The 27,917-nt window shown below is 48.6% G+C and overlaps 9 protein-coding genes across 9 annotated transcripts; 3 read left to right on the forward strand and 6 right to left on the reverse strand.

The window, feature by feature from the left end:
• Positions 1–190: 190 nt before the first annotated feature.
• Positions 191–1,543, forward strand: AFUA_6G02600 (histidine phosphatase family protein; the record flags this gene model as incomplete). Its single annotated transcript, XM_077804936.1, has 5 exons — positions 191–208; positions 259–539; positions 667–930; positions 1,023–1,238; positions 1,295–1,543. 5 exons carry the CDS (start codon positions 191–193, stop codon positions 1,362–1,364), a joined length of 849 nt encoding a protein of 282 aa, XP_077661072.1. The 3' UTR covers positions 1,365–1,543.
• Positions 1,543–1,920, reverse strand: AFUA_6G02610 (DASH complex subunit HSK3 family protein; the record flags this gene model as incomplete). The annotated part of the gene is made up of 1 exon (XM_742723.1): positions 1,543–1,920. The coding sequence occupies one exon, from the start codon at positions 1,918–1,920 to the stop codon at positions 1,543–1,545; it is 378 nt and encodes a 125-aa protein (XP_747816.1).
• Positions 1,921–2,258: 338 nt separating this feature from the next.
• On the reverse strand, positions 2,259–5,772 carry AFUA_6G02620 (ketopantoate reductase family protein). The gene is made up of 4 exons (XM_742722.2): positions 5,503–5,772; positions 5,393–5,433; positions 4,893–5,322; positions 2,259–4,817 (listed from the first exon to the last, which is right to left on the reverse strand). The coding sequence occupies exons 1-4, from the start codon at positions 5,709–5,711 to the stop codon at positions 3,209–3,211; spliced, it is 2,289 nt and encodes a 762-aa protein (XP_747815.2). The 5' UTR covers positions 5,712–5,772; the 3' UTR covers positions 2,259–3,208.
• A 5,863-nt stretch (positions 5,773–11,635) lies between these two features.
• Positions 11,636–14,402, reverse strand: AFUA_6G02630 (ATP-dependent RNA helicase SUB2). The gene is made up of 5 exons (XM_077804937.1): positions 13,930–14,402; positions 12,960–13,370; positions 12,547–12,907; positions 12,237–12,494; positions 11,636–12,182 (listed from the first exon to the last, which is right to left on the reverse strand). The coding sequence occupies exons 1-5, from the start codon at positions 14,177–14,179 to the stop codon at positions 12,137–12,139; spliced, it is 1,326 nt and encodes a 441-aa protein (XP_077661073.1). The 5' UTR covers positions 14,180–14,402; the 3' UTR covers positions 11,636–12,136.
• Positions 14,403–15,198: 796 nt separating this feature from the next.
• AFUA_6G02640 (uncharacterized protein) lies at positions 15,199–15,477 on the reverse strand (the record flags this gene model as incomplete). Its single annotated transcript, XM_742720.1, has 1 exon — positions 15,199–15,477. The coding sequence occupies one exon, from the start codon at positions 15,475–15,477 to the stop codon at positions 15,199–15,201; it is 279 nt and encodes a 92-aa protein (XP_747813.1).
• A 1,119-nt stretch (positions 15,478–16,596) lies between these two features.
• On the reverse strand, positions 16,597–17,275 carry AFUA_6G02650 (uncharacterized protein; the record flags this gene model as incomplete). The annotated part of the gene is made up of 2 exons (XM_742719.1): positions 16,597–16,827; positions 17,000–17,275. 2 exons carry the CDS (start codon positions 17,273–17,275, stop codon positions 16,597–16,599), a joined length of 507 nt encoding a protein of 168 aa, XP_747812.1.
• Positions 17,276–18,864: 1,589 nt separating this feature from the next.
• On the forward strand, positions 18,865–19,740 carry AFUA_6G02660 (WW domain binding protein 11; the record flags this gene model as incomplete). The annotated part of the gene is made up of 1 exon (XM_742718.1): positions 18,865–19,740. The coding sequence occupies one exon, from the start codon at positions 18,865–18,867 to the stop codon at positions 19,738–19,740; it is 876 nt and encodes a 291-aa protein (XP_747811.1).
• Positions 19,741–20,507: 767 nt separating this feature from the next.
• On the reverse strand, positions 20,508–23,098 carry nimA (serine/threonine protein kinase nimA; the record flags this gene model as incomplete). Its single annotated transcript, XM_742717.2, has 3 exons — positions 22,682–23,098; positions 22,561–22,613; positions 20,508–22,505 (listed from the first exon to the last, which is right to left on the reverse strand). The coding sequence occupies exons 1-3, from the start codon at positions 22,731–22,733 to the stop codon at positions 20,508–20,510; spliced, it is 2,103 nt and encodes a 700-aa protein (XP_747810.1). The 5' UTR covers positions 22,734–23,098.
• Positions 23,099–23,378: 280 nt separating this feature from the next.
• On the forward strand, positions 23,379–25,662 carry AFUA_6G02680 (ankyrin repeat and BTB/POZ domain protein). The gene is made up of 3 exons (XM_742716.2): positions 23,379–23,661; positions 23,769–23,854; positions 23,923–25,662. Exons 1-3 carry the CDS (start codon positions 23,425–23,427, stop codon positions 25,487–25,489), a joined length of 1,890 nt encoding a protein of 629 aa, XP_747809.1. The 5' UTR covers positions 23,379–23,424; the 3' UTR covers positions 25,490–25,662.
• The last annotated feature ends 2,255 nt before the right edge of the window (positions 25,663–27,917 follow it).

The raw sequence follows: 27,917 nt of genomic DNA on the forward strand, positions 1-27,917 counted from the left end.
ATTATAAGAGACTATTACTACAAGTGAACAGTGCGCAATATGCAAGCTGCAGTATTATCGTAATCATCAGTAATTGTTATATAAAAGTCTAGAATCTGTTCCTTTGTCTTTTGCCTACTCTCTTCAAGCAGTTGGTAGAGAGGCACAGACTACAGAGCCGCGGACCAGACAAGCCCGATAAGCCCCTGTTATGTTTGATTATCAGCTTGTATGACGCAGTTACCCACTAAACTAAATAATGTGTTCCCTCACCCGCAGCGAAATCTTGGATTCCTAACTTACTTACTTTCTGTCGCTACCAAGGTTGATTCCATTAAGCGTCGCACACTGAAATCAGTCATTGCGAATACAAGGGGAAAAGAAATGACACCCCGCTGCTTCATTGTCCGTCACGGCGAGACAGAATGGTCCCTAAACGGGCGGCACACCGGCTCCACCGACTTGCCGTTGACAGCAAACGGCGAGAAACGGATTAAGGCGACGGGCAAAGCGTTGGTCGGCAATGACCGGCTGATCGTTCCAAAGAAGCTGGCACATGTGTATGTCTATGTATTTTGGAATTATTCTAGAATGAAGCTTTGATTGCAGACAATCTGGTGTACATGACAAAACAAAATTGGCGAGCGGTGCCATGCTGATATGTTGATGCTAACGTTGACCGGCTAGTTACGTATCTCCCCGCACCCGCGCCCAACGTACCCTCGAGCTCCTCGAAATCGGCTGCAAAGAGAGACTCCCATGGACCGAGGCCAGAAAATCAGAAGAGGAGGAACCCATACGCACGGAAGCCAAGGTGGAAATCACCGACGCGATCAGGGAATGGGACTATGGCGATTATGAAGGATTGACGAGTAAGCAGATCAGAGAGCTGCGGGAGAAGAATGGCCAGGGGCCGTGGGATATCTGGAGGGACGGATGTCCAGGCGGAGAGTATGGTACCCACTCTGTTTCAAGCTGCAAGCCTGAATTCCCGTTCGTGGTAGGACTTGCACAGCGCAGCTGATGAAAGTGAACCCGGACAGATCCCCGGAAGACGTCATTCGTCGACTTGATGCTTTAATCGCCGAGATTAGGGAAAAATTCCACAATAAATACTTTGAGGGCTCGTCTGGCGGCAAAGGAGATGTTCTGATCGTCGCCCACGGCCATATTCTGCGCGCGTTTGCCATGCGCTGGACCGGAAAGCCACTCTCCGAGACGACATTGATCTTGGAAGCTGGCGGAGTCGGCACCTTGAGGTGAGTCGTTCTCAGTGAGCGTGCTCCCCTCGATATGTCCCCTCTAACCATTCCAGTTACGAACACGACAACATCCACGAACCGGCAATCATTCTCGGTACGGCCGGTTTCGTCGTAGAAGAGTAGGGCCGTGACACAGATCTAGATCCCCACGGGGTGCAAGACGTCTGCGTCGGTCAGCATATCCCAACATACAATATAGATAGCGAATCCCAGATATGACCACATCATAGCATCCTGCAATACCTGTCCAAGAGTCCACAAAAGATACTCACCCCGACAACCCGTAACAAAGGATATTCCCTTAAGATTCCGTCTTCACCTTTGCCTCCTCCCCTTTATCCCCTTCCCCACTTGAAGCTAGGCCAGACCCTGAATTCCCCTTCACCCCCTCCTCCCCCAGAACTTTAGCAGACCCCATGAACAAGGCCCCGACATATCCGCCCAGAAAGCGCATATCCTCCGCCTGCACAGCCGTCATACGAAGCAGATTCTGCGTGTCGGCGAGGTTGGCATTCAACTGCTCCAACTGCGAATGCAGCTGAGCGTACTGCCGCGTTTTGGCGGCTGACATGCCGGAGTTTCCCATCCCTGACGAGGCCGATGCGGTGGTGGAAGTTGGAAGGATGGAATGGCGGGGGTAGGACTGAGAAGGGTGGTGTTGGTGGGACGATGGTGGCATTGTTGCGTAGGCGTCTGGCTATTCGATGCAGGTTTAGAGATTGTAAAGGTCCAAAGATCTGATAGAGTACTATCGACCTACGCTATACACTCGATGTGGTAAGAGAATTGACTGTGGGGAGAGAGGTAAATTTCGCACGGCCTTTTTGATGCTTTGTTTACAAAAGATGGTCACGTGGCACGATGGAGATAAAGCGACAGCACCCAATAAGCCCGTCTGATTTGAGTACCGTAGTGCCATGGGAGATCAGGACGGTCCCAATGGGTCAAAGCTTGACATAAATTTTCTACAAGACAGTTATTATGGGGTTATTCGAGTGGTTCAGTCTCTCTCAGTTTATGCAAACGTGTGGATTATTCGAAACGCTCATTGCGACATGGCAGGATAATCTTCTATCAATCATGTGTTCTTCTGCACTCATTCGTTGCTCAACAGAACGGTTCTCCTGCACTAAATGAAGCCGTTACAGTTCAGAGGACTGCTCTCCTTCGTGACTACCTTGCGAGGCGCGAACTCAGCCAGATTAGGTCGATCGATCGACCGAATAAGTCAGAACCCCTGCTCTTTTTGATGCGCCAGAACCAGACCATGAACTTGCGAGTGTTAAAGGCTGCTGAACCTTTTGCAAAGTCCCTATAAAAAAAATCCAGAACAGATGCAAGGAAATTCAGAAAGGAGGGAATGCAGGTAGAAGAAATAGGGGGTGGAGAAAGATGGTAAAATGATGTAGAAGACATGAGAAGCTGCTTGCAAAGATGATGCGCCGGTACAGGTAGTGTACAACAGTGACGGTCATGCAGAGGGGCAAATGGAATGCAAAGTTGAATAATTGCGACTTGTTATTGGCAGTGGTTTAGCTGCGAAAGTAAAACAAAACAAAAAGAGAAAGCAAACTTTCAAGGCCGAGCTTTGGACTCGCTGTCATTAAAAAGAGTGCTGCGGTAAAAGGAGACAGTGAGCAAAGCAACAAACGCAAAAGCACGCCCGCCACTCCGAAACCCCGAGACGGAAAGCATGATGAAACAAGCAAGATGAACCCTATGTCCCTTGTGTATATGCAGAGCAGCGAACAACACAGTATTATAAGTTTATTGACCCCGTTCTTGACGTCGGCGAGCGTCTGTACTGATTCAAGTCTAAGTGGAATTCAAGCATTCGATGTCAATAGCGTGGACGCCGATCCCATTGGCAGAAACGAAGCAGGAGGGCAGAGACATGAAGAAATCAACGAGGTAACAGCTCAACAAACGGTCTCAGGAGACTCAGAAGAGAGGCCAAGGGTCGCCAATTAACGAACCGGCATTGCAGCCTGCTGAGCGCCTAGGCTGATTTGGCTGCTATGGGCGGAAGCTTCGGAGTCCAGATTCGCACTGGCTCCGCTATCACCACTCTCCGCGCTGGCGCTCGCACTTCCAGTCAGACTTCTATGCTTGGGAGTGCCCTTGGCGGGATACGGGTTGCTCACCCCATAATGTTGCTCAACTTGCTGCGGACCTACCGCATTGCCATGACCAGGAGGATATTTCGGGACAGGTGCCCGCATGTTGCCAGGCGGCGACGGATGACCGCCGTGAGGACCAGGAGGACCAACAGGTTGATCTTGAGCGGTTGAAGGTCGTCCCATTCGCGGACCGGGTCCCCCATAGGGGGTAGCAGGGGACTGGCTGTTTCTTCGACTCTGTGGATAGGGGTGTGGCGGGAAGTCACCCATTCGGCTAGCTGTCATGGAATTCGCACGGGACCCAGCTTGTATCTGATTTCGATCAACCGATCCGTACCGGTTAGATGAATAGGCCATCATGGGGTTGTCCATAAGGGAATCATGAAGCCCAGGGATTTCCTGCATAATACGCTCGCTGGTGCGTTTTCGGCCCGGGAGGTACCGACTGAAGGATGACTGGGGCCTGCCATTAACACTGATTTCTGGATTCTTGCGGAATTGACTCGCGCTGGGGGCTTTTCTTGTCCTGCGCGATGTGATGCTCATCATATCGACGCTGTCTGGGTCAATGTGTGGTATAGGGATGTTGTCCATGGGATCGAAATAATCATCCTCGTCATCCTCATCGAACGCTGCTGCTCTGGACGGCGCTGCCCTACTACGAGGTCCGCGTCGCATCTGCATCTCTTGCTCACGGAGTTGCAACTCTCGCTGTCGGAGGGCCAATTCCCGTTCTCTCAGGGCCAGATCTGCAGCTGCAGGCGGAGGACCGGGCGGCATGTCGTGCATGCCGTTACTCCCATTCTGGCGGGGCATGCCTCCCTCCGCAAACTCGTCATATACGACCAGATGGCTGAACTCCTCCAGTCCCTCAAGAGAAGGTTCGCGAGGTATCCTAGCCGAAGGTGGAACGGGTTGTCCGCTTGGTGGCCTTGACATTCCGGGCATAGGATACCCACGGCGCCCAGGAGGTATCATCATACCCGAGCCGGACCTGCCACCAGGCGGGGGCCGCATAGGACCGTTTCTTGGGGGAGGTGCCGAAGACATTCTGGGAGGTGGCTGAGCGAGTATGGGGGGAGGCGTATCATTGGTTGAGGGTCTGTTCAGATTGTTTGTGTTGATGTGATGGAGTGCAGCGTAGAGTGTCTCGATTCGTGGAACCCGGATACCTGACTCCGTCGCCAATTTGATTGGAGACCCAAGATATGTCTCTATCTCCATTGGACGTCGCGATTGGAAATCCTGATACATTGTGCTAGGTGACTCGATAGCAACCATCTTCTCGATCGTCTTCTGGGCGAAGTCACTGGGAAACGAGCAGCCTTGCGATTTCGCGAGTTCAATGAGCTCTTCGATGATGCCTGTCACGAGTTGGCGAACCCCGACTTTCTCGAGGAGTTGGGCATGACTCGAAGTCTCAAACATAACACTTGTTGGCTGAAAGGCGATAGGTCTGCAGAAGAAGAAAGAGTTAGCAGGAAAACCGAAAGCGGACTCGAGGCAACTGAAGCGGCTGGTGTATGCTCACCCTATCATGCGCTCAAATTGTTCCTGTCTGATGTTTTCCGACACCCTGCAGTTGACTTGGCCTGAGCTCAAAGTCATCGCCAGAGCACTAGCCATGTCATTCTGAATCGATACCGGGATGCTGGAATTGTTACTCGTTGCACCGACCCAGATGTCTGACGAATCCAAATGCTCGAATTCACTAGGCCCAGTTTGCGAAATCTCCACGCCGGAAACAAGGGAGAGGACCACGTTTGTGGGGAACCGCTGCTCCAATTGAGATTCTACACCGAGGGTATTCGTTGTGTTCACGAGGATGCATGTATGCTGAGGTGTGACGACGGACTCGATAACAGATGCAAGATCGTAGACGTCGGGGAGCGCCTTGACGCACAGAATGACATAGTCGTATGCGTTCTCTCGAGATGCTGCTTCTTCAGGAGCGCGAACAACTACAAAGCGGAACACGTATGTCAGCAAGTTTACTGCGAGTGATACATAAGCCATGATGAGAGAACGTACCATGACGGGGCTTGAAGCGTTCATTGCCATATGTTTTCGACCTGTGTGTTTCGCCGCGATCAGAAAGAACGGCTTTGAGAGGAAAGACGATGAGTCAAGAGGAAGCGTACTTGAATGATACTCCATACTGAGACACTGATTCGAATCCCGATTTCCAGACAAGGGTCACATCACAGGACGTTGTAGCCTGAAGGCGCCAGGAGAGGAACGCCGAAATAGCATTACTACCGACTAAACAAGCTCGAGTTAGCTCTGGGCTCATTTCGGGTTGCGGCGGATGCTGCGGAAGTCTTTTCACAATCCCGGACATGAGTCTCATTTGGATCTTGTGATAGTGAATTGTTGTAGAAAAGATGTGAAGCTCATTTTGAGAAGCAGATAAGAGCTGGGACACCAACCTGATAAAATGCGCAAGCGCGGCGGAGGAGCCATAGCTTTTATGAACCAAAGAGGAAGGAAGCGTCGCGGCAGACCAGAAATCGATAATTAAAATGAAATAATAAGCAATATAGGATGGACTGCTGGGCTGGAAATGCGAGATTTCAGGATCGAGCGTCCCAAAGGCGCGATTGACGCTGCCTACCACGGGACAAATGAAAGCAATTTCACAACCAAAGCCAGGGTGCGGAATCAGTCGGTTTCACTAGGCTAGGATAGCGAGAGGAGCCGTAAAGTCGAAGGAGAAAATGAATGTAAGGGATTCCAACAAATGGAGTTCTTTTGGTATCTGGAGGAAGGAGAACAGGAGAGAAGAACCAGAAAACAAACGAGAGGAAAGGAAGGATAGGATCGGGGAGCTAGGTAGGTAGGTAAGTAGGGAAGTTTCGGTATGTTGACGCGGATTAGATGGAGAAGAAGAAAAGAAAAGAAAGAGGGGATGGGATTAGAGACTGGGATGGATTGGAAATGGAGCAGAGCAGTGCTGTTGCTACCTACTACTGCCACTGCCAGAAGGTGCCGGTTTGTACAGTGCACTCTTCGTCTTCGACTGTAGGCGTAAAAGAAAACCAATGAAAAGAAGTTTGAGAAGTCAAGGTCTTTTTTTTTCTTTCTTTTTTGGTTTCTTTTTTTACTTTCTTTACACGCAACTTGCTGTAAACGATTAAACGACGGGTTGCTTCAACGGCCGTGGATCCCCCGCCAGGGCTCGAATCCGGAAACGGGAAGAAAGAGGCAGGGAGACAGCGGATAAGGCGAATTCTCGCTGTGACCGATTAAAGGAGGGGAAAATTAGAGAGACAGATACCGAAAGCGAAAGATGACTACAGATTGTTTCGGTAGAACAAAAGCGCTGTCTACCTATTCTCGTCATTACTCCATACATCTCCAGCAATCTGGATTGTTGATAGCTCTACCCGGATGATGTTGTTTTTCCCTTTTCTGTAATTTTTACAGAGTCTTTATGAAGGTAGGTAAGGTAGATACCTAATTCTTCCAATTTTCTCTTTTTCTCTTTTTTTTTTACAATACTACCGGATATTACTTGATACTGGTACTACAAATAGAACAAGCATTGGATAACAGTGATAGCGCATTTTTCCCCTGTCTCTAGTATTTCTTTTGCTTTCTCTTCATATCTACCTTGAGTACTTTCTTTTTTATTTTTATTTTTTTTTTTTTTTGTTTAGATGCTAGCATAGTCTACGGGACGATGGCTGTCAAATGTGTACTTCGTAGGCTACCCGATACTTTGTAATTTTAATATCATCAGCATCGTCATTAGACTAGGTTAGGTAATTTCTTTAAAACTTGGAATTATGTTCTCTAGTGTCTGGTTTCCCAGTTTTGGTTTCATCGGTGGACTGCCGGGTTTAACTGTAAGAGCCTTGCTAATCAGCTTTCTACCTCGAATGTCATGCTCTCCTCCAGAATTACTCCATACTTCAATCATTAGAACTCTGTATACACTGTAGGCTTAAAGTGTTCTAAGATGCAAAGCTCTTAATCAAAACACACCATCATTGCGATCGAGGCAGCACGTCAATATTCACCACGGTTCATGTCACATAAAATTACTTAGCCACAGCGACAAAATCCGCTAAGCCAGCCAAATCGGCCACTGATGCAAATCTCCCCGTCACCAGAACCCACCGGGAACCCACTTGGTCTGTTGGTCGATGGGCGAATTTAGGCCCGAATCTCATAATTGACTTATGGTACGGAGTACCTAAGTGGCACAAATTAGAGTACCGGGACCTGACTGATGATTCTGGAAAGTTGAGGATCAATAATTTCAACAGAAACAGAAAGATACCTTAATAATAGCGTCAAACCCATAAGGTATCATCTAGCTGTCCACTTACTCATATAAAATCAACAATATTCCCAGCCCTTCCCTCGTTGTCCGACCAACTGACGACCTCAACAGTATCACCCCAAGAGCTTTCCTGACTCTAGGGTGATGCCTGGATACACCTCACACATACCCTGTAAACATTTCCGCACCAAAGCAGCTGTACGATTCTGAAAACTGAGTCACGATATCCCTACTCCGGAGTAGTAAGGAACTAACTATGAACACCGATGCCCTTCTATTTCATTATTTCTTTTTTCTTTTTCGATTCGCAAAGTTGACATGCCATTGCAAAGTCATTCCGCGTGCTTGACCTGTCGAACAAATCCAAGCATTTGAATCGCCACTAGTCGCTTTCACAAGTTCCAAGAATCAACCACTTCCTCGTTAAAATCTACAGCTACAGAACCAAAGGGGGTAAAAACCGCAGTAAAGGCCTCCTTCCTTGCAAGGGGGAGACAGTCGTCGATGAATCGTTGGTTGTGCGATGGTCACCCGTCAGCCAACATGCCATTGCTCTGGCCGGAGTAGGGATCGACATCGACGCCAGGGTGCACCTCGCTGTTTGCAGTCATCACACGCTCACCCTGCCAGCAGTTCAGCACACCAGTGGTCATGAATGCTAGTACGGCATACATGTGCTGTTTACGGTTGCAGGGCATAGGGACTGGACGGATGTAGCAATACTCCGTACAGACTAGCTGGCACCTGTCGGACACGTCGGGTACCTTGCTACATCGACGCGACGTGACTTTGTTGTCAGTTAAATTTGCACAGGATTTAGTATGAGGCTTGCCACGTCTGGTAGGTGTCTGTGCCTCAATTAAATGGTTATCACTCTGAAGATTATCATTATTATGAAACTCGTATCAGCCATGAGGACGGCAAATTTCAGATCTGTATCAAAAACGATCTCTAGCCTTGGCGGCGGTACTAATTTCCTATCTATACTGTCTTCCCTCTTCACTCAGCCGAATCCAGGCACCACGGGATAGAAAGCACTTATGGAGTGATACATTTGTCTTTTCTCAGAACCATGACCAGAAAATTGGGTTCTTGTGTGCATGAAAAAAGGGAAATAGAAAAGATAAAAATTTTACCAACCAGCTTAAACCAACCAAAAACACAGAGTCCAAAGTCCAGAGTCCAGACCTCCAAAGTTTTACTAGGAGTAGAGCTTTCAATTTCCAAAACAAATTTACTTGCGGAAGTGGACCTGATCTCCGAAGGTAGATAGTACGTGCCTTAGTCTGGAAACAAAGTGGACTAGCCTGACTAGCGCTTACAGGAGCAGATCGTCAGGACGAATCACCGCGTGCAGACTGTCCTCCATAGCCTATTCGTAGACAGCTGGTGTTTCTATCTATGGTACTTCTTGTGGGTCTCAAGGTTCAGGTACTGATATCAATTTTCCAATTAGCTTGCAGCTTGCCAGTTATGGGTGTTTTATGCCTCCAGATCCAATATCTACAGTGACATGTCAAAAGTTTGAATCCAGTGTATTTACCGCTAGACCTGATTAGGGCAATCCATGAATATTCTATCTGCAGGTTTGAATTCTCTCAATATCTCCCATAATGATCAACATTATGGCACCACAAAGAATAATCTCCGCAGATACGATCAAGTATCTGTGAGTTCCATAGTATTGGATGGAGTTATTCTAGAATTCATAAAAACATCCTAAGATCCCTTCTTACAGAGTGGTTCTATCAAGACTATCCATACTATTCATCAAGAATCTATCCAGAATGATAGTTTAACATGCCCACGTTCTAGCAGGCCCTGAAAGCTTACTAACCTTAATATAATTATGTCAATGACCTCAGTCAGTCAGATCCACATAGTAAAATAAGAGACCTATTAGCAGAGATCGACTTTTGTGTGAAAATACGTGGGGTAAATACACTGGCTTCAAACTTCTGGCATGCCACTGTACAAAGCACAGAATACGCAATGGAGTGGAAAGCAATCGTCATAGCTGTATGATTGACCAGCGTCACTAAGATCAGGACATTTGAGAAGCACATAACTTATGCCAACTCTAGTTATGCACAAACAGGCGCAATACTTGTAGCCAATACCCTTTAAGCATAAACATCTAAACTTTGAGAGAAAAACAAATCGAGTCTTGTCGATCCCCAAGCCGGTGATACATAAAATACTTCATAATGAAATCATGAGACTTGTCGAAATTGAGATATGCTGTAGATCATGGGACGCACTGCCTGCCTGCAGGCGCCAGATTGTCAATGCACTTTGGTCCCTTTCCGCATGCGGACAGCCTCAGCCACATCCTCATTCCAAATCTCCATGAGAATGGAATAGACAACGTCCACGGAAGGTAGGGGCGATTTATGATAAATTTCCGCAAACATCAATTAGCCACTCAATCTAACTCGGTCAATACCTTTGTCCTTGTCATTTGAGAATGTCTTTGTCCGTGGGGCACCCATAACGGCTGTAGCCATCTCCGCATAACAAGCCACGAGTACGACTACTCCCTACAGACCACGGAATACAGTAAGTGCCTGGAAGAGGTACTGTTGGGCCCATACTGACGCGAACCAGTTTCCTTATACTGTTTTGCAATTCTTCCTGCGCGTCTGCTTATTTTCCCCATCAAAGCTAATGAATCCAATTGATCCTGTAGTGACCATCGAGTAACTACCACCAGAGAATCATTGTGCCACACCCATGTCATTGAGAAAGCCATCGACAACACCATCTATTTCCTTTCTGAAACAGTGTATTTCAGGCATAACCAGCCGACAACAAGGACAGCCAGAAAGTATAAAGAAAGAGGGGGGATAAACCGTAATCAAATGGATACTTGGATATTCAACAGCCGCCCCAGTAGTGGCGCACTAGTAGTTGTCACAGTCGACGTCTTCAACGTCATCATGGCTTGAGTATTTATCCACACATCCCCACAAGACACGAATTGTGTTGCGTGGAGCTCTGACAGAGACATACGGAGTAAACTTTTTATTGAACATGAGAGTTAGTCGCCGCAAGCTCACCTATGTGCAGAGTAGTTCATGGAGAGTATGCTTATCCGCGGAGGAGTAAGTATAGCGTATTGCATTTGGCAGCTCCACATGTGTCACCGTTGGGTCTGAGCCTTCCCTAGTAACCCAGAGTCTATCCCGCTTCTGGAAGATTCGAATCCTCAGCAGCGACTGTCAACGAAAGATTCCTGCCCCTGCCAAACCTTCACCACTACCTTACGTACCTTAGCTGCCTTACCATAGATGCCTCCGCATAAGCCAGCAATCAAGAGCAAGATCAAGTATTCCTCCCATTATACAGGTACTACAAGTAAGATCAACATGCCATACCCTCAAATCCGTATCCAGAACACCAGTTAACAAGTTGACAACCATCTCTTCACAGGGTAACAAGTCCGCACGCACTAGGCATTTAAAGCACCAGCAGTTGTAAATAGGCTCAACCAGCACTTGTAGACCGGCTTAGGCACTCTATCCCCCCAATCAGGATATGAACGATGATGAAAATACAAATAAGGTAGGTGAAAGAGTTGTGGTCACTTATCGGAAATTCAAGAGGATCCATTCGCCTGCGAAACAAGAAAAGGCGTGGATGTAATTAGGCTGGGCTTAGTTTAGCTTAAGTGAATTGATTTGGGAGATCTGTTCGCCTGTGGCGTCCCACAAGCCCACGGGCCTCGTCTCTGACCTTAGCAGGGTGGACTGGAAACTCGTCAATAGGAGTCGAAGCTGGCGATGGCGAGATATCTGTATGTTTCTTGGAACGTGCCTGAACAATCAAGGTCAGCATCGGGACGAAAGTATAATATGGCGCCTGTCATTGGATTCTTGGCAACTTCAGTCCAATTTGTGTAGGGACCTTGGCCTATGGCATACTGTGTACTAGTCGATATAAATTTCCGTCTCCTTCCTTCTTTAGGTAAGAACGACTTTTAGGTACTTATGCTTCTAGCCAGTGAAATTACCCAAGAAGATTGGTAGATGGTACAGGAGTATTCCCGGCTTGAGCCAACTTTGTACGTATTCAAATGATCTTTGATCATGTTCAAATAGCAATTAGCAATCAGACGAGTTGTGCCCAAATCCTACTCAATTCTGTACACAAAAGTGCTGAAAGCAAACGAGGATCGGCAGTTCCAAACCACAAGCTTAATTTTAGACCCCGAGGACAAGCCAGCGAACCAATGGGAGCTCCATTCAAGGGACCTACAAATCAATACATTTTTCTTGCCGGATGTCTCAGATCCTTTTCCCATTTTTCACCAGTGCCTTCTAAGCCAAGCAAAGCTGAGACACTGACGGACATATAATCACAACCGAACCGTCACGCCAAAGAGAAACAGGAAACTACTAAGCAGCAACAGATTATCAAATTTGCCCAGATTACGAACATGTTCAAGAGAGATTATGTTGACTGTCCACAACATATCTACTATTCAATCACGCCATGTAAGTGCTGGAGTCGACACCGCCCTCGGGATATTCACTATGCAATTGTCAGTCACTGCATAGCATCAAGCCTGGGGAAAATTGTACATACGGAAGAGCGACTTCGAATCGCTTCTCAATTTCCTTGAGCACTTTCTCATCCTCCTCGCTGCTGACAAACGAGATGGATAGACCCTTGGTTCCAAAACGACCAGCACGGCCAACACGGTGCAGATATGAATCGGCATCAGCAGGCAAATCGTAGTTGATAGCAAGGTTGATACGCTCAATATCAATACCACGACCGAAAACATCGGTGGCGACACAGATACGCTTGTTGAACTCCTTGAACTCCTTGTAACGTTTGATACTAAACATGAATTAGCTGCTGTATCCAGCAAGTCAGCAATAGAAACACTCACCGCTCCTCCTGACTGACACCAGAGTGCACCGCAATACTGGGAAAGTTACATTCGCGCAACAGCTTGTCTAACTCGTTCGCACGCAGTGTGCTCTTAACGAAGATAATGACTTGGTTGAACTCAAGGCTGTCCAGAAGTTCGTTGAGTTTACGGTTCTTCTCCGATTCACTGAGTTTGATGTAGTATTGTTGGAGACCGTGGAGTGTGAGCTTGGTGTCGTCATCGACGTAAACTTCAAGTGGGTTCCTCATGAACTTCTTGCAGATGGGTCGGATCTCTTGGGAGAGGGTTGCACTGAACATCATGACTTGCTTATCGGCGGGGGTGGCACGGAAAATCTCCTGGACATCCCGGCGCATGTCTGGCGAGACGTAAGTAAGGGACTTCCGTACGAGCGATTTGCGCTTGCTTACCGATCTGATCAAGCATCTTATCACATTCATCCAACACGAACGCCTTTACGTTGCGCAGAGAAAGCTTCTTCTCGCGAACCAGAGCATTAAGACGACCAGGTGTACCGACAACAATGTTCGGATATGACTCTTTGTTCGACAAAACCTCGATATCTTTCTGGATCGGCGTACCACCGTAGAAGACAGCAGTCTTCACATCCGGCAGGTATTTGCTGAATCTGGCGTATTCATTCTTGATCTGGTACGCCAACTCACGAGTGTGACACATGACAAGAACCGAGCATTCTCCAGGTACGGGTTCGAGTTGGTGGAGTGTAGTAAGAACGAACACTGCAGTCTTTCCAAGACCAGACTTGGCCTGGCAGAGAACATCGACGTTCAGGATTGCAGTAGGAATGCAGACTTGCTGGACTGTAAAAGGCGGAGCGGTATGTTAGACTTGTATTCGATCCATAAGACTTGAAAAACGAAAAAAAGCATCCGTGTCGCATTGTCCGTCCATTCCCGAGTCATTCGAAAACGGGGCATACAGTGCATTACTACCTGCGTCCACGACAGGCTTAGCCAGAACACAGGTTGGTCGTGCGATCGTATCCCAAACAGAAACACTTTTCGCTCGGCACAAGGACGAGAATTGCCCAGTCATAGGTGGCAAGACTCGTCGACTTCAAAAAGCGCACCATCATCCAACTTAAACGGGACGTATGTCACCTGCGAGGATTCCACGAGGACTAATTCGCCGTAAATAGCCAAAGCAAAACAACCGGGCAGTAGCCGTATTAAGGCTCTTGATTGACACAGCGCAGTTGATTCGTGGTACTCCGCGTAGACAACCTGCAACCTGGTGTGCCCTGCAGTCTCGAACAGAATAGGTGGCCAAAAGCGACAATTCATCCCTCGCAGAGATGGACGGACGTTGAAACACGGAGCAATGGAGGGATACTTGTGGGAAGAATGTGATTTAACTAACCCTCCGATGGATGTTCGAAACCGCAATCGGTGATGGCACGTAGAAGCTCTCCCTTAAGCAAGAAGTCGCGAAAACCGGTCGAGTGAATACCGACATAACTTCCCTTCTTATCCGGGCGGCCGCCGGAAACTGTCAAGTCACCCTTCTTGTCCTGGGCCCCATTCGCGGCGGGGGCAGCGGTGGTGGCTGCTGCGTCAGTGGTCTGAAGCTCCTCGTCGGAGTAGTCGATGAGATCCTCCTCGTGAGACATTGTCGGTAGGACGGCGAGATAAGGTGGCGTTGATCAAAGTGAGGTGTTTGTCGCGGCGCGTTTTCCCAAGGCAGCCGAGCCAGGGACTATGCGATAGAAGCGTAGATTGAGAGAATCCGGGAAAAAAGAAGTCACAATGATTATCAGCAGCCGGATCCCCTTAGGTTGTAGATGGAACGAAGGAATTGGAAGATGATTAACGTTGAAGGAGGAAGAAGGCGATGGAGAACAAAAGAAGATCGCAGTCGCGAGGGATGGCGGGAAGAGATCAGGAAGATGCTAGTCACGTGATTGAAATCTATTAGTCATTCTCGAAGGCTAACTATTGCCGCTTTCGGTTAGCCCCCAGAATATCATATCTAGCCCTCTACAGCTTCCGAGCGGGTCCATCAACAGGAAGGATCCATCCATCATTTTCACTTCTCGTTCCTGGTCATGTTGACCTGTACGCTACAAGATGGCCAAGCCGAAAGATAAAAAGGGCTCCTCAGGCGGAGTGAACAGTCATTTGCGCGCCCGGCTGGAGTACCTTCATAACGCCGCAAGCCTTCTACAATCCGTGGCGCTTTCCTCGAAGAAACTAGATGGCCAGCGAGCCGATAATGGAAACCCAGAGATATCGGATTCAAAGAGGATTGTACCACATGTTGTAAGGCCTGACATTGCAGCTCAGAAACAGTCGTTTGCTACTGGCCCGTCAAACGACACAGATCGCCTTTCGCAACTCGCCCGAGTTTATGTATCACATTTGCGGGGTGTGTCCCTAAAATCTCAGCTGCGGCTCCCAGTGGAAGTCAAGCATTCATTCTGCAAGCGCTGCGACACACTTCTAGTTCCCAATGTCAACTGCACGCACGAGATTAGGAATGACAGCCATGGTCGCAGAAAACCTTGGGCAGATGTGCTGGTCATTCGTTGCACTACATGTGGGACGGAAAAGCGCTTTCCACAAACAGAAAAGCGCAGCAAGAAACTTGCGGAACGTCGGAAAGAAAAAGCACAAGCGGAGAAGCCAGATGTTAAGTGAACGCTAGAGCTTTGTTTTCTACGCATTCGAAATAATCGCCGCGGTCGCTAGTGCTGAGATCTGGAGCACACGGTGGTGAGACGCTGTCACCTTCCTCCCTCCATTGAAAGCCATAATCTTGTTGGTGCTTGACGATGCTGCCTTCGGCTTCTCTTAATGGTACCAGCTGGCCAATGCCCAGCAAACAAGATGTGCAGTCTGTACGCTGCCTGCTTCGGCAATCCATGTCGTGACCACTGTCGTCCCATATCCCTGCGAATGTGCTTGACATACATTACTCAACGCAGTAGCTGTCCTTGAGCCGGGCCCGTGCGCCATTAGCACATTTGCGGACCAAAGGGGCTTGCGATGACAGACTCGGACTGCCGCAAGCTGCTCTTAGATAGGTTGATGTCTTGCCTGAACTTGTTGCTGTGACTCCATCAAGGTCGCGTCCAAGCGCTTGTTTCAGAACTTGAGTATCGATTGTCATCTGGATCCTGCATAGTCTGTGTTCCTGAGATGGAATGGTGCTTGTGAGGCAGAATGGGAGCGGCGCGAGTCCTTGCAATCGAAACTGTCTCGCAACTAATCTGTGATGTCGATGAGCGGGCAAAGTGGTTAATCTCTACAGAGTGACTTCAGCGTCGCTCAAACGAGGACTCGATACGTCAGAACCATTGAGCCCGAAATCATAACATAGTTGACAGATAGTTGACATGGACAAAATCATGGAGTAGATTGACCGTTTCTTCGTATCATACTAGACCATCAAAGCTTGATCCAACACTAAACAATAACAGCAGGAAAGAGCCCTTAGGGTATCGACTGAAAAAAGCGCTTTCAAAGCATGCTAATCGGTTGATTTCCAATAAACTTCGACCGCAATGATGCGAAATTCTAGCAATGGCCGTGAGGCAAAAGAAGGTCTTTAGAGCGCATATCCTTCCCAAATACACAAGCAAATCAAAAAAAGAGGCAAAAAGGAAGCTTGTGCCGAATTGTTAGGTGAGGAGCAAAGAAAGATCGCAAGTGAATGGCACATGTCGACCACTATAAAAGCTGCATAGGGGTTGTCATGGAACAATGTCCGTGAGGACGGGAATGTATATAGGGCATTTTGAGCTCTTGATGTTTGCTGAATCCTCAGTTCATGAGTCAGATTCGTTTCGTCTTGTTAGCGGTTTAGAGAATCTTCGTCATATAAGCGTTCACTGCAAGAGAAGACGTGGGCTCGTTGAGGGATCATTCGTCAGTCAATCGGTAGTCTGGCAACTGATATGCGACAGCCTCCGGGGCGAAAGATCTCATGTCGTTAGTTTCGTATAATTCGTAAGAGTTAGAGTATGTGTGGGCGACCAATATAGATGCTGATATGCGGTGTGAGAATGAGGTGGTAGTATATGCGGCGTCAGTGTCTTCGGCGGGCAGCTTGGTCAATACGTTGGTCAAGACTCTCTATCCTGCCACGATAAGCTTTCACAATTTCTCTGATATGTCCTATTTTGGCGAGCTCATTCTCCAAGTCATCAATCGAGGCGAGTATGGAACGAGTACGAGCAATCTCAGCGTCAACGTTACGAATGACGTTTCCTGCACGGTCGTAGCTGTTTTGGATGGAAAGTTGCATCTGCTCCTCTAGCTGGTGGGTGTTAGCAAATAACTATGTGACGAGCGCATTCGTGTGAGAAGGAGGATGGCAATCGCTGTCACACACCCTTCGAGTCAAGTAAGGAGAGAACGAGGTAGGAGGCATAGCAGCGGGTGTGGCATTTCAAAAAGAAGAAAGGAGTGCAGGAATGCGGCTTACGTACATAACCAATACGACTTCGAATTTGCTCCTGCAGCCCGTCCAACTGATGGGAGAGTGCTCGAAGGCTCATCGGATCCAACAGCAACCGGCCATGGCTGCTGGCCGCACTGGCAGCGCGCGAGCTTGAGTTGCTGGTCCGTCCAGTCCCTCTGCCCCTGGAGACGCCATTCCCAGTATGCCCATTCTGAAGTGCAATTTGTTGTTGTTGCCGTAGGATTTGGATCTCGGAGGAGGTAAGGCCAAGTGAGGTATCGGGAATCGAGGCTGACACGGACATTTGGTCCCGGCAGAGACATGCTCCAACCGTGACAGGAGTCTAAGAAGCGCCGATCGATCTGGAACCGTATAGAGACAATGGACCCGATTTCATGATGCTGACTGCAGGAAAGCGTAGGATAACAACGCAGGGGGTGAAGGGGGGGAGGGAACGGAACGGGGGCAAGTGAGGAAGGGGGAAAAGGGAATAGCGACAGAGCACAAGGTGCGCTGTCAAAGCGCAGAATTCGCTGGAGGCGGCAAAGATGACTCTGGTCACCGATTTGGTGTATCCTCCTGACGCGAGAAACAATAAACTTGGGGTGTCGTCGAGAACCGAGAGAGGAGACAGGGGAGAGCAATTAACGGCAGCGGGAATATGGCCCGTTTGAGGGAGCAGATTATTAGTCTAGTCGGCGGCAGAAAAATCAAACAGGAGACGGTGCAACCGCGGCAGCAGTCCTCCTTAGCCTGTCAGGTTACACTGACGAGGCGCGCGAGGTCGATCTGATCTGAGTTGATTGATGATGATGGAGCTTATCAGACATGCACAGGAACATGTCGAATCTTCCAGGAGGAGGAATGTTCGATGCCTCGGATAGGAGAGGAATGACAAGTCGACGTGACGAAGATGGAATCAGAATTCTACGACATCGATGAAGAAAGCACAGAGAGACTCTTGTGGAGAAAGTTGATGCCTCCAATTTCTGCAAAATACACTGTCCAAGGTGTCAAAAGGACGGTTCTAAGGCTTTATATGAGCAAGCAGAATGGACATTGTATAAGAAATATATATGTTGACACCACTTGTAACAATAACTGGTCCCATACGTCGCTCGTAATCTTGAAGCTTGTTGCATTGATATTATTCTAGCCATAGAAGATGAATCATCATAGGGTGAAGGCAATATAGCAATAATCCGACTATTGTATTCTTCCTCTATTGTAAACGTCACTGCTCAACTCACAAAAACCGTGGTTCTCCGCGCCGCACCTATCTCCTCTTCTCTCGTCAATGCTCACAACCTTCAAAACCTCCAATCCCGTCAATATCATCATTGACGACAAGGACGGAGCACTCGATTTTCTCCCTCAAACGCTGTGGAAGTCGGTAAAGTCTCGAAATAGCACATCTGGCGCGTCGTCATTACACCTCTAGTCGCCATTTCTGTCCTTGTCGCCATCGCATTTCCCCACGCCTGGATCTACTCAAGCCGCTGCCCAATCCGTAAGGCTAAAGCCCTACAGTTTTATTACTGGATCCCTTGTCGACCGGGAGGGTCAGTGCTCGGAGGATTCGACTTTTGAGGAAAGATTTGTCTTGCTGTTTTGATGCAGCTTACTTTAGTATCAGCCTGTGAGCTTTCCCCAATGTACTTGACGCAGGTCTAGCGAACGTTGTCCTACCCAACCAGATCACATTGCCAAGATAGCCCGATTTCGATCGACTCCCATACTGACTTGGATTTTGGCATCGACAGTAGCAATTGCACCCGAGTATTACTGAAACCTGCAGACAAGCACTTTTCCGAACCGCAACCATACGAATTTCGAACCGTCTAAGTATTCTAGAACGTCAGACACGAAGGAACGACCAGAAGAATAGCAAAAATGCCAAAGGACAAAGAACGCTCAGTCAACCCTGCCATGGCGCAGCGGAAGCTCGAGAAACAGAAAACACTGAAAAAGGCAAAAGCCGAAGCGCTGGCTCGTCGGAACGAGAAGCTGGCGCGTCGCAATCCCGAACGCATCCAGCGGCAAATTAACGAACTCAAAGAAATGGAAGAGTCCGGGCAGACGTTGCGGCCACGCGAGAAGCAGATACTAGAGGCACTTGAGCGGGATTTGCGAGCAGTGCAAAAGGCCAGGGAAGCGCTTGGCGATAAAGCGCCCACATTTGCGAGTTCTGAACACAGACGAGGGCCTCAAGGCGGCCAAAGGGACCACAGAGATGGATTACTTGGTAAAAGGAGGAGAGAGGATCACAGGCGATTTGAACCAGAGAGTGATAGTAGCGAGACAGATGAGGACGTTCGCCGGATACCTATGCCGCGGGACACGCCCCCGCCCATACCCAAAGAATATCAGGGAAGGAGAGGGCCAAATGCAGACATGGATTTGGATAGCGCTCGTGGGCCACATCCTCTACCACCAAAACCACCCGTTGTGGAAACTAAGACCGTATACGAAGCGAAACCGGAAATCAGAAATCTGCGGCAAGAAGCTGTGAGCAAGTTCATTCCTGCGGCAGTCAGAGTTAAACAAGAGTCTATTAAAGGTCGTGGGAAACTGCTGGAGCCGGAAGAAATGGATAGGCTTGAGAAAGCCGGTTATAGCGCTACTTCTGCGAAACTCAAAGGAGGTGCAAACTCCGCTCAGCCGGCAAAGGATGATATCGAGCAAAAGCTTCTAGAGGAGGAAGAACGATTCAATCGCGAACTTCGCACCGTGCAGATCGAGGAAGTTGAGGATGAAGAAGCTTCATAGTCATGAATCCATATCATGCGTTTCGGCCTTTAAATCATGTGACACATGGTTGACCAAATTAAATATGGGAGTTTCGAGCTTCCCGCTAAGCTCGAACGGTTCAAAGACAAGAGTGTCTCATTGCAGGGATGATATTGCAGATAAACTGTCTTGGATTCTAGGCGCTGAAGACCTAAGTGAAAGAGAAACAAAATTTGTATGTACACACATATGCCTTTCCAGAATACGCCGGATATCCGATGACCCTCCAAACAACGCCATTCGAGGGGAAGAAACACTGCCAGGGTGAAAAGGAAGAAGAGGAAATGTACAAGGGAACGAAAGTAGACGGGGTTTGGTAACCCCGTGATAAACCAGGGGCCCATTGATGGAATAGATCTCTATGAGTCAAAATCTGAAAGATGGTGTTGTTCGGGTGCGGAAACAGAAGTGCAACAGACGAAAATAACACAGCAAATAAGGAAAGGGCATCACGGCGTGAAGATACAAAGGAAAAGGGTGTTGTTTGCGTCGCCTTGACGATGCTAATCAAAATGATGCGCCATATTATGCTTCATTCCCATGCCTGCGCATGGTACATATCGCTTCTCCAAAGCACAGCACCGGGCCGAAACTCCAAGAAGTGTTTCATATATTAAGATCCGTGGAAAATATTAGAGGTGGGTGCCGTGTGACAATGCCGTTCTTTGTTTGCCAATTGCGCCTCTCGAGCGATTGAAAGTGTTCCCATGTCATCCAGAGGAAACTGATGGTCAAGAATATCCAATCTACCTGAAGTTTCGAATGACCTTTCTCCCATGAGCCAGGAATGGGCTGGGCATCTCGTCCTTCTCTGGATCCCAAACGGCAGGAGGCTCACGGTCGGAAGATTTCAGGTTCGAGGAGCAGCCCGAGGCTCGAGAATCACTTGCGCACCGCTTGACTTCATCCATTGGCCGTCCACCAGCCCTTGCCTGGGCAAGTTCAACCAATGTTCGGCCACCCATGTTACGTTGCATGACAGCTTTGAACATCTCTTCACCACCGCCATTCGCTTTTGATGGAAGCTGTTTAGTAGCGCTCTTGCGAGTTGGGGACCCGGCATCAGCAGCAAGGTTCGCCGATGATGGGATTTTAGACAGACGCCGATGGGGTGATCTAGACTTCTCTCCATGGCGAGTTTCGGACGGGCCACCTGGCATCTGGGGCAATCTGGAGGAATTGGAAGGGAAGAGGGGCGGCTGGGAGCTTAGTTTCTGCATGAACGCAGTAGTGTTCTGTCGAAGCAGAGGACGTGCCGGACCCTTGGGAGGATCATGTTTGACCTTTTGCCGGGTAGGTGAGGGAAGATCGGGTATATCATCTTCGTCATCAGAGTAAGCTAGAGTTGGCTCCCACTTCGCCCGCTGTTTGTCCGCCTCAGCAAAGATATTCTTGCTTGCCGCTGAGGTACGGCGGGGGGACAAAGAGAGTGATGCTATGGATATTGGTGACGGCTCAGCCATCTGCACGTCGACAGGCGATTTAACCATTGTCTTCGAGCGACTAAAAGGCGTCCTAGTCTCCTTCTTTGGTTGCTTGTTTGCGTTGGCTGTAGGAGACTCGATGGACAACTGGCTGAGGTCGGTGTTTGAGGGGAAGCCAGTGTCGTCCCCGCTATTAACAGACGACTGAGAACTGCCCGTTGGGAGGACCGTATCGTCCCTCGAAGTGTTGTTTCGCTTTTGCTTCTCAACTTCGATGTTCACTCTTTCCTGTACCTCGAACTCAAACCTCTTGCGTAATCTGTCAAGTTCATTCTGTACCTGACGGTCGATCTCGAGTCTTGCCTTCACTTCCCACTCTCGGCGCACGGTGTTCTCGATTTCTGTTTTCATTTGCTGTTTCTCCTTCTCAAGCTTCGCAAAGGCTTGCTCCATTTCTTTGACCTTCTGCGATGCAGCTTCCTCGCGCTTCCGGAGCGTCTTCCCAAGGTCAACTACTTCCTTCTCTTTCCGCATCAGGCGAATGATAGGAAGATTGATTAGAGTGGCGGTGTCTGGTCGGTGGTCCGGGTTGACACGCAAGCAACTAGCAATGACATTCTTCAGTTCTGGCGAGTAGAAATCCGGAAGAGGAGCATATTTCCCTTCTCGGATTCTTTGGACCAGCTGAATATGCGTCTTCGCGTTGAAGGGAGGTTCTCTCTGGCAGAGCTCATACATGATGCAACCGACAGCCCAGATATCAGACCGGAGGGTGTACTTCTCTGCAGCGCAGATTTCGGGTGACATGTAAAAGGGAGTGCCGACATAGGTGGATGCGAAGTCGTGCGAGTGCATTAGCTTGGACAAGCCAAAATCACCAAGTTTGACCGTATTGTCACTTCCAAGAAAGATGTTTTCGGGCTTCAAGTCACGATGCAGGATAGTCATCTGCGCCTGCTTGCCTTTGAGACCAGAGGGCTTGGGAGCCGGGCCCAGTATATTCGATCCCACTTCAACCGGATCCGCTCCATAATGACACCGGTATAGCGCTGTTACCAGCTGTGACAAAATGCGCCAAACGAATTCCTCTTCTGCATATTTGTTTGTCTTCTTCAAGTTCTTGATAACCATACTAAGATCACCACCGCCACAGTATTCCATGTACAGGTACAGATCCTGGCTCGCTTTGAGATGTTCACGATGGTAATAGGCGACGATGTTCGGGTGTCGGAGGGAGCTCAGGATGTTGAATTCGGCAGTGAGCTGTTCGCGCTCCTTCTGCGACATTTTGACGTAATTGATTTCTTTGCGACACAGTATCTAGCTTGTTGATTAGCCCCAACACCAGCGTCACAAACTTGAATCGAGTCCTTACGAAGCCATCAGATTTCCGTTTGACCTTGCGAATAATGCCGAATGAACCGCACCCTGTATGAGTTTTGTTTGATATTAGGTTCTATGGGAGCATTGTGGGGTTCAGGGCAGGGGCCTCGTACCAATCTTCTCCAAAACTTCATATTTGTCTGCCTCAGCCAAAGCAATTGCCATTGTGGCATTCAAATGGTTCGGACCGCTGAGGAGGTGATGGGGTCAAGATTAAATCGGGTTGGACAAGCTCGAATAGATATTATACAGGCATGCAATGCATTTACTAGCCTGTGTCTCACAATGTGTCCCTGTTTAGGTTAGTAAACGACGACAATGACGACGAAACTTGACAAGAAATCAAGGTCAGGTTGCGAAGAAGAAGGTAACAAAGTATGCGATGGGGAGTTTTGGATGTTTAGATGCAGTGTTGTTGCTGAGCAACGCAGCAAGACATGGCTCTATTCTGCATGCAGCAGGCGGTGCGCTTTAGGGCGGTGAGCTCCAGGGTTCATGAGTTGCACCAGGTAAACATATCTTTTTCTCCCTTGGATCCAGTCTATTCAGAGTATGAGCGCATTCCTAGTCCTTAAAATCCTAGGGGTCACCAATTAGCTTCAAATAAATGAATTATTATCTAGCCCCTTTATTGGTCCTGACTGTGGACATTCAGGATTAGGTTCAATCCATTGATGAACTCATCATCCCCCTTTGCTGTCATTGTGGCAATATGTAGAGCACGTGACTCTTCTTATCGATAAGATGATGCCATCGTTAAATGGTCTTGAGTCCCGCACTCTACATACAGCCTTGGATATTTGGCCGGCTGCCTTTCTGGTTTTGGTGTCCCCGAAAGGACTTCTGATTGAGTTTCATGATGACAGAGAGGACTGTATTACGCAAAGATCAACTTGAAATCAGTCTCCACAATGAAAAGAAACTGATCCAGGAGGGGACAATTAAGGATGACAACCCTCTTGATCTGAGCGAGCCGTTTCGGGAACTTTGCGAAGCGTGTCGCAAGGGGGACCTGAAAGTCTGCCAGGAAAAGATCACGGAAGGAGTTAATGTTAATGCTCGGGATCCTTACGACTATACTCCCTTGATTCTAGTAAGTAAACTATCCCTTGAGGATCGCCGGAATGTGAAACCCGGGAGTTTGCCTTTATCATTGTGAATTAGCCTTCAGGACATCGCATTGACAGATTATGATATTAGGCAAGTCTCTGTGGTCATTATGAGGTTGCTCAGCTCCTTCTTGAGTCCGGTGCACTGTGTGAACGTGACACTTTTCAAGGAGAAAGGTACGCGCCATTCTCGTTGAGCTGTTAATGCTCTGATCATCTCGGACTAATACTCGATTTCATTGCAGATGCCTATATAACGCTTTGAACGATCGTATACGAAATTTACTGCTTGAATATGATTATTCGAAATCTACCGATCCCCTTCAGCCCCTTGCCGCCCATGTATCGTCGCTACTCACTCGAGATCAACCCGGGACGTCTGATATTGTGGTGACAGCTGGTGATGAGTCCCTGTATTTGCACAAATTTATACTTGCTGCACGTTCTCCGTACTTTCGGGGTAAGTTGGTAGCTGACCCCAAGTCTACGACATGGAAACTGCCGAGCACGATCCCGCCGCAAGCATTCGGGACGGCAATTAAGTACCTGTACTTTGGAGAGGCTCCTCGCGACTTGAGAAGCGGACCTGGTACGGGGTTTACAGAGTCAGAGGTCTTCGCAGGGATTGACAGGATCTCCAAGCACTTGGAGATTCCGAGTCTGCTGGACAGCATCCTCGACAGTGGTGACAGGAGGTTAGCCAGGCAGCGAAGGTCAATGGAGCTTTCAAGAGGTCGAGATCAGCTCGAAGAATGGTTCCGCAAGAATGTCCTTGGAAGTAAAATAGAGGTCAATTCCTCCAAGGTAGATGGTTTCAGATGGGACCGTCACAATGGGATCTTCGCTGATGTCGTGCTTCGAGCCGACGAGCTCCGTGAAGACGAGGACGACATTTGCGATGGCTTCAATCTAAATGGAAAACAGCAAGACAGGAAATCAGTTTTGTTTCCCTGCCACCGGGCCATGCTGCTTCGGTCCGAGTTCTTTCAAGCTATGTTTTCGTCTACCTTCCGAGAGGCACACCTGAAGGAGCACCTGAATGTCATACCTGTGGATTGCTCTCCTGAGGTTCTGGAGATTGTGCTAACGTTTCTGTACACGGAAAGGGCGGATTTCCCACTTGATATCGCTGTCGACGTTCTTTTCGCCGCTGATATGCTGTTTATCGAGAAATTAAAGACCAAGGCAGCGGTCGTTATCAGCACACTTGGCAGCGGTGACATGTCACAGGCAGAAGCTGCAAGGACTCGGGGTACCAAGGAAGAAGATGAGATTGATATCTACGCTATCATCCGCGCTGCTTGGTTGACTCGAGTCCAGCGATTGGAGGAGTTCGCTGCACGTTATCTTGCGTACCGATTGGAAGCTCATATTGACTCACCTGAATTCGCTGAACTGATTCAAGAGTCAGCAGCTCGTATCAAGGCAAGACAAGAAACTGACTCCATTGAGCTGTTGGACGACATCCGGTTCTACTTGGGCGAGCGCTTCCGACTTAGATTCGATGATGCTGGCCTGGAAGAGATGATGGAAGAGGAACAACGACAACAGCTGGCTGATTCTAGTGGCGTCGACAAAGACTTGGTAGAGATTACCGATAAAGTGGACACAATGGGCATTCAAAGTCAGACTCTGCCCATCGGCGCAGAAGCAGAGGTCACGCCTGGTGAAATGATTAGAGAACAAGGCCCCATCATCCGGACTCTGGATGGAGAAATTGCTGGCGATGAATTCAGCAAGGATGCGATCAACTACCAGATCCTCATGGAGAAACTGGATCTCCTCTTGAAAGAGCTGAACTTGGAAGCTTGAGCGACGACATGATTATGACCTAATTTCAGGAAATGATGACTAGACGACAAACTACGCGCGGTATATATACAAAGTCACATATACAAATGTATAGAGAATGATAGAATCTGAATGTTGCATCTTCTGTTTAATTCACTCTTGTCAGAATCATGTCAGTTTATGCTGCCCTGTGGATATATTTACATGTCTTTGGTGGCAACATCGCTATCAAACATTGACCATCCGATTCTGTTTAGGAATCAAATCATCTCGGTTCATCCCGCGATTCCATAAGATGGAAGCGGCTGATCAGGGCTCCTTCAACAGCATACATTTGAAACAAAGCAAAACAAACGGAGGAGCCACCAACCCCTAAATCTGAGGAAATCCATGAGTCTGGACAAACACACATGCGATGCCAGAATCACAAGATGATGACCTAGTCTCAAGTGATCTATGCATCCATGGATAGGAAGCTATGGGTGTCACAGATTGACGCGCACGGCCGACGCCGTTTGTGCGACTCAAGCCACATAGACACGAAGAGTTCACCAGTGGCCGCCCTCAAGAAGATGACTCTCATACCACTGTTACAATATGAGCTCAGACAAACTCAAACTACCCGTCTCACCCGCCGACCCGAGCCGCAGTGATAAGAAGGGAACAGACTATTATGTTGTCTGTGCTGAAGGCTGTCCTCATACATGAGAAGGTTACAGTCGAGCACGAACTGGAGGACAACGCTGCATGCTCTCTGGCTCAAAGCATGTGTTTGAACTCCAGCAAATGAGTAATGCTGCAGAGTGTGACAAGAATCCAGTCCATGCATATGGAGCTGTGGTCACCTATGCTACCTCTGCTCATTACGGAGTACGATGCTTATGGTCTGACTGTTAAGAGCCAGGAGAAGGAAACAGACCTCCTAAATAATCGCCCCACAGGGTTCCTTCCTTTCCTACAGGCTTCTGGCGAGGCGCAACCACGGGGTGAGAATTTGGCCAGTAACTGCGCCGATCTCTGTATCAGAAGCCAGAAGCATCTGGGTTACGTGACCTGATTTGGATGCAAGCGGTCGGACATTGAGGCGCATATTTCGTTCCCCTCACGCCTCACACCTGCAAATCAGGTACTTGCAGAGGCACAACAACCGATATGATGGAAGCCAGACAGGCCTGAACTAGGAGCGACAGATGCAGTACATCTATCTTACCGATCGACTATATTGGATGCAAGGCAACTGCGTGTGAGTATCACTGAGAATCCACGTCGCGCGAGCCACGATGATCAACCAGACATGATTGGACAATACCTAATTTTGCCTTGCTCTCTGGGTTTCACTGGTTGTAAGCCTTTCGGACATTTCCGTGGCGGGATCGACCACGAAATGGAAGCTGCATGGCACTAAATTTCGTGCCAGTTCTTTTTCGGGGTTTTTGCATACCAATCGGAGAAGATGATTTTCTGGCGACAATGGTTGGGCCTTAAGTCGGTGTATGGCTACTGGTCAGCGCCCACCACAAATCGCTTCCTGGGAGTTAAAGAGGCGTCGCAGGCTCTGATAGGATTATTTCCGTCTCACACCGTTATGATTTTTTCACCTAGCCTGATCGACACGCTGGTGACCTCGATCAAGGGTGCGGGGATGGAAGGATTGATTGGTGCGATATTCTACGAGCCCAACCGGTCGTTTGAACTGTCAACCTTGGCTGAAGCTGAGCACGGCCTCTTTTGAAGAAGTGGATACGCGGTGACCTCGACATGATTTCATCCAAGGTCAGGCCCGGCGTATCGAGTCTTTGTGGGGACGTCTGACTCGGCGCTATGGGATGTTAACAAAGAAGATTCAAGAGTGTCAGTCTTGGGAGGTAGTAGTATCACTGTCCACTCGCTGTAACATGATGTTACCTCCCATGGAGCCTTCTTTTTGATAGTCGTTTCTAGCTTCAGTAAGGCTGATCATTCTCCGATCTACCCACGGGCCCATTAGACGAATCAAAACAGCGACGGAGAGGAGTTTCCAATCCATAAATATCGGTCAGCAATGTGGTTTGCAGATTGCCAGTGGCTAGCGTGGCCACGGACCGCCAGCCACGCATGCGGCCATCCTAGTCGCTTATCACAAAGTCGCAGACGGAGGCGGATGATCTGTTATGGTGTGGCTCTTGGATATGTGGCCTAGTTACTTTGGAAGAGAGCCAAGGTATGTCTCTGATGTTGTTCTACCGAAGTTGACCAGGTGATATGTATCTCATGCGGGCTGAGGGACGACCGGTCCAAGTGGGCGGAATTTGTGCTCAAAGCTGATGGAAATTCTATTCTACCTTCGACACTGCAGTTGCACGATGCTTGCCTACCTGAGTATCTCATCAGACTCATGAGCGGGAAGAAGCGGCCTACGTAAACCCTCAGACGGTACGCAGTGAGCTAACCCTGTTTACTGCATTGTGTG

This window comes from Aspergillus fumigatus, chromosome 6 (genome assembly GCF_000002655.1).
Source record: "Aspergillus fumigatus Af293 chromosome 6, whole genome shotgun sequence".
Lineage (NCBI taxonomy): Eukaryota > Fungi > Ascomycota > Eurotiomycetes > Eurotiales > Aspergillaceae > Aspergillus > Aspergillus fumigatus.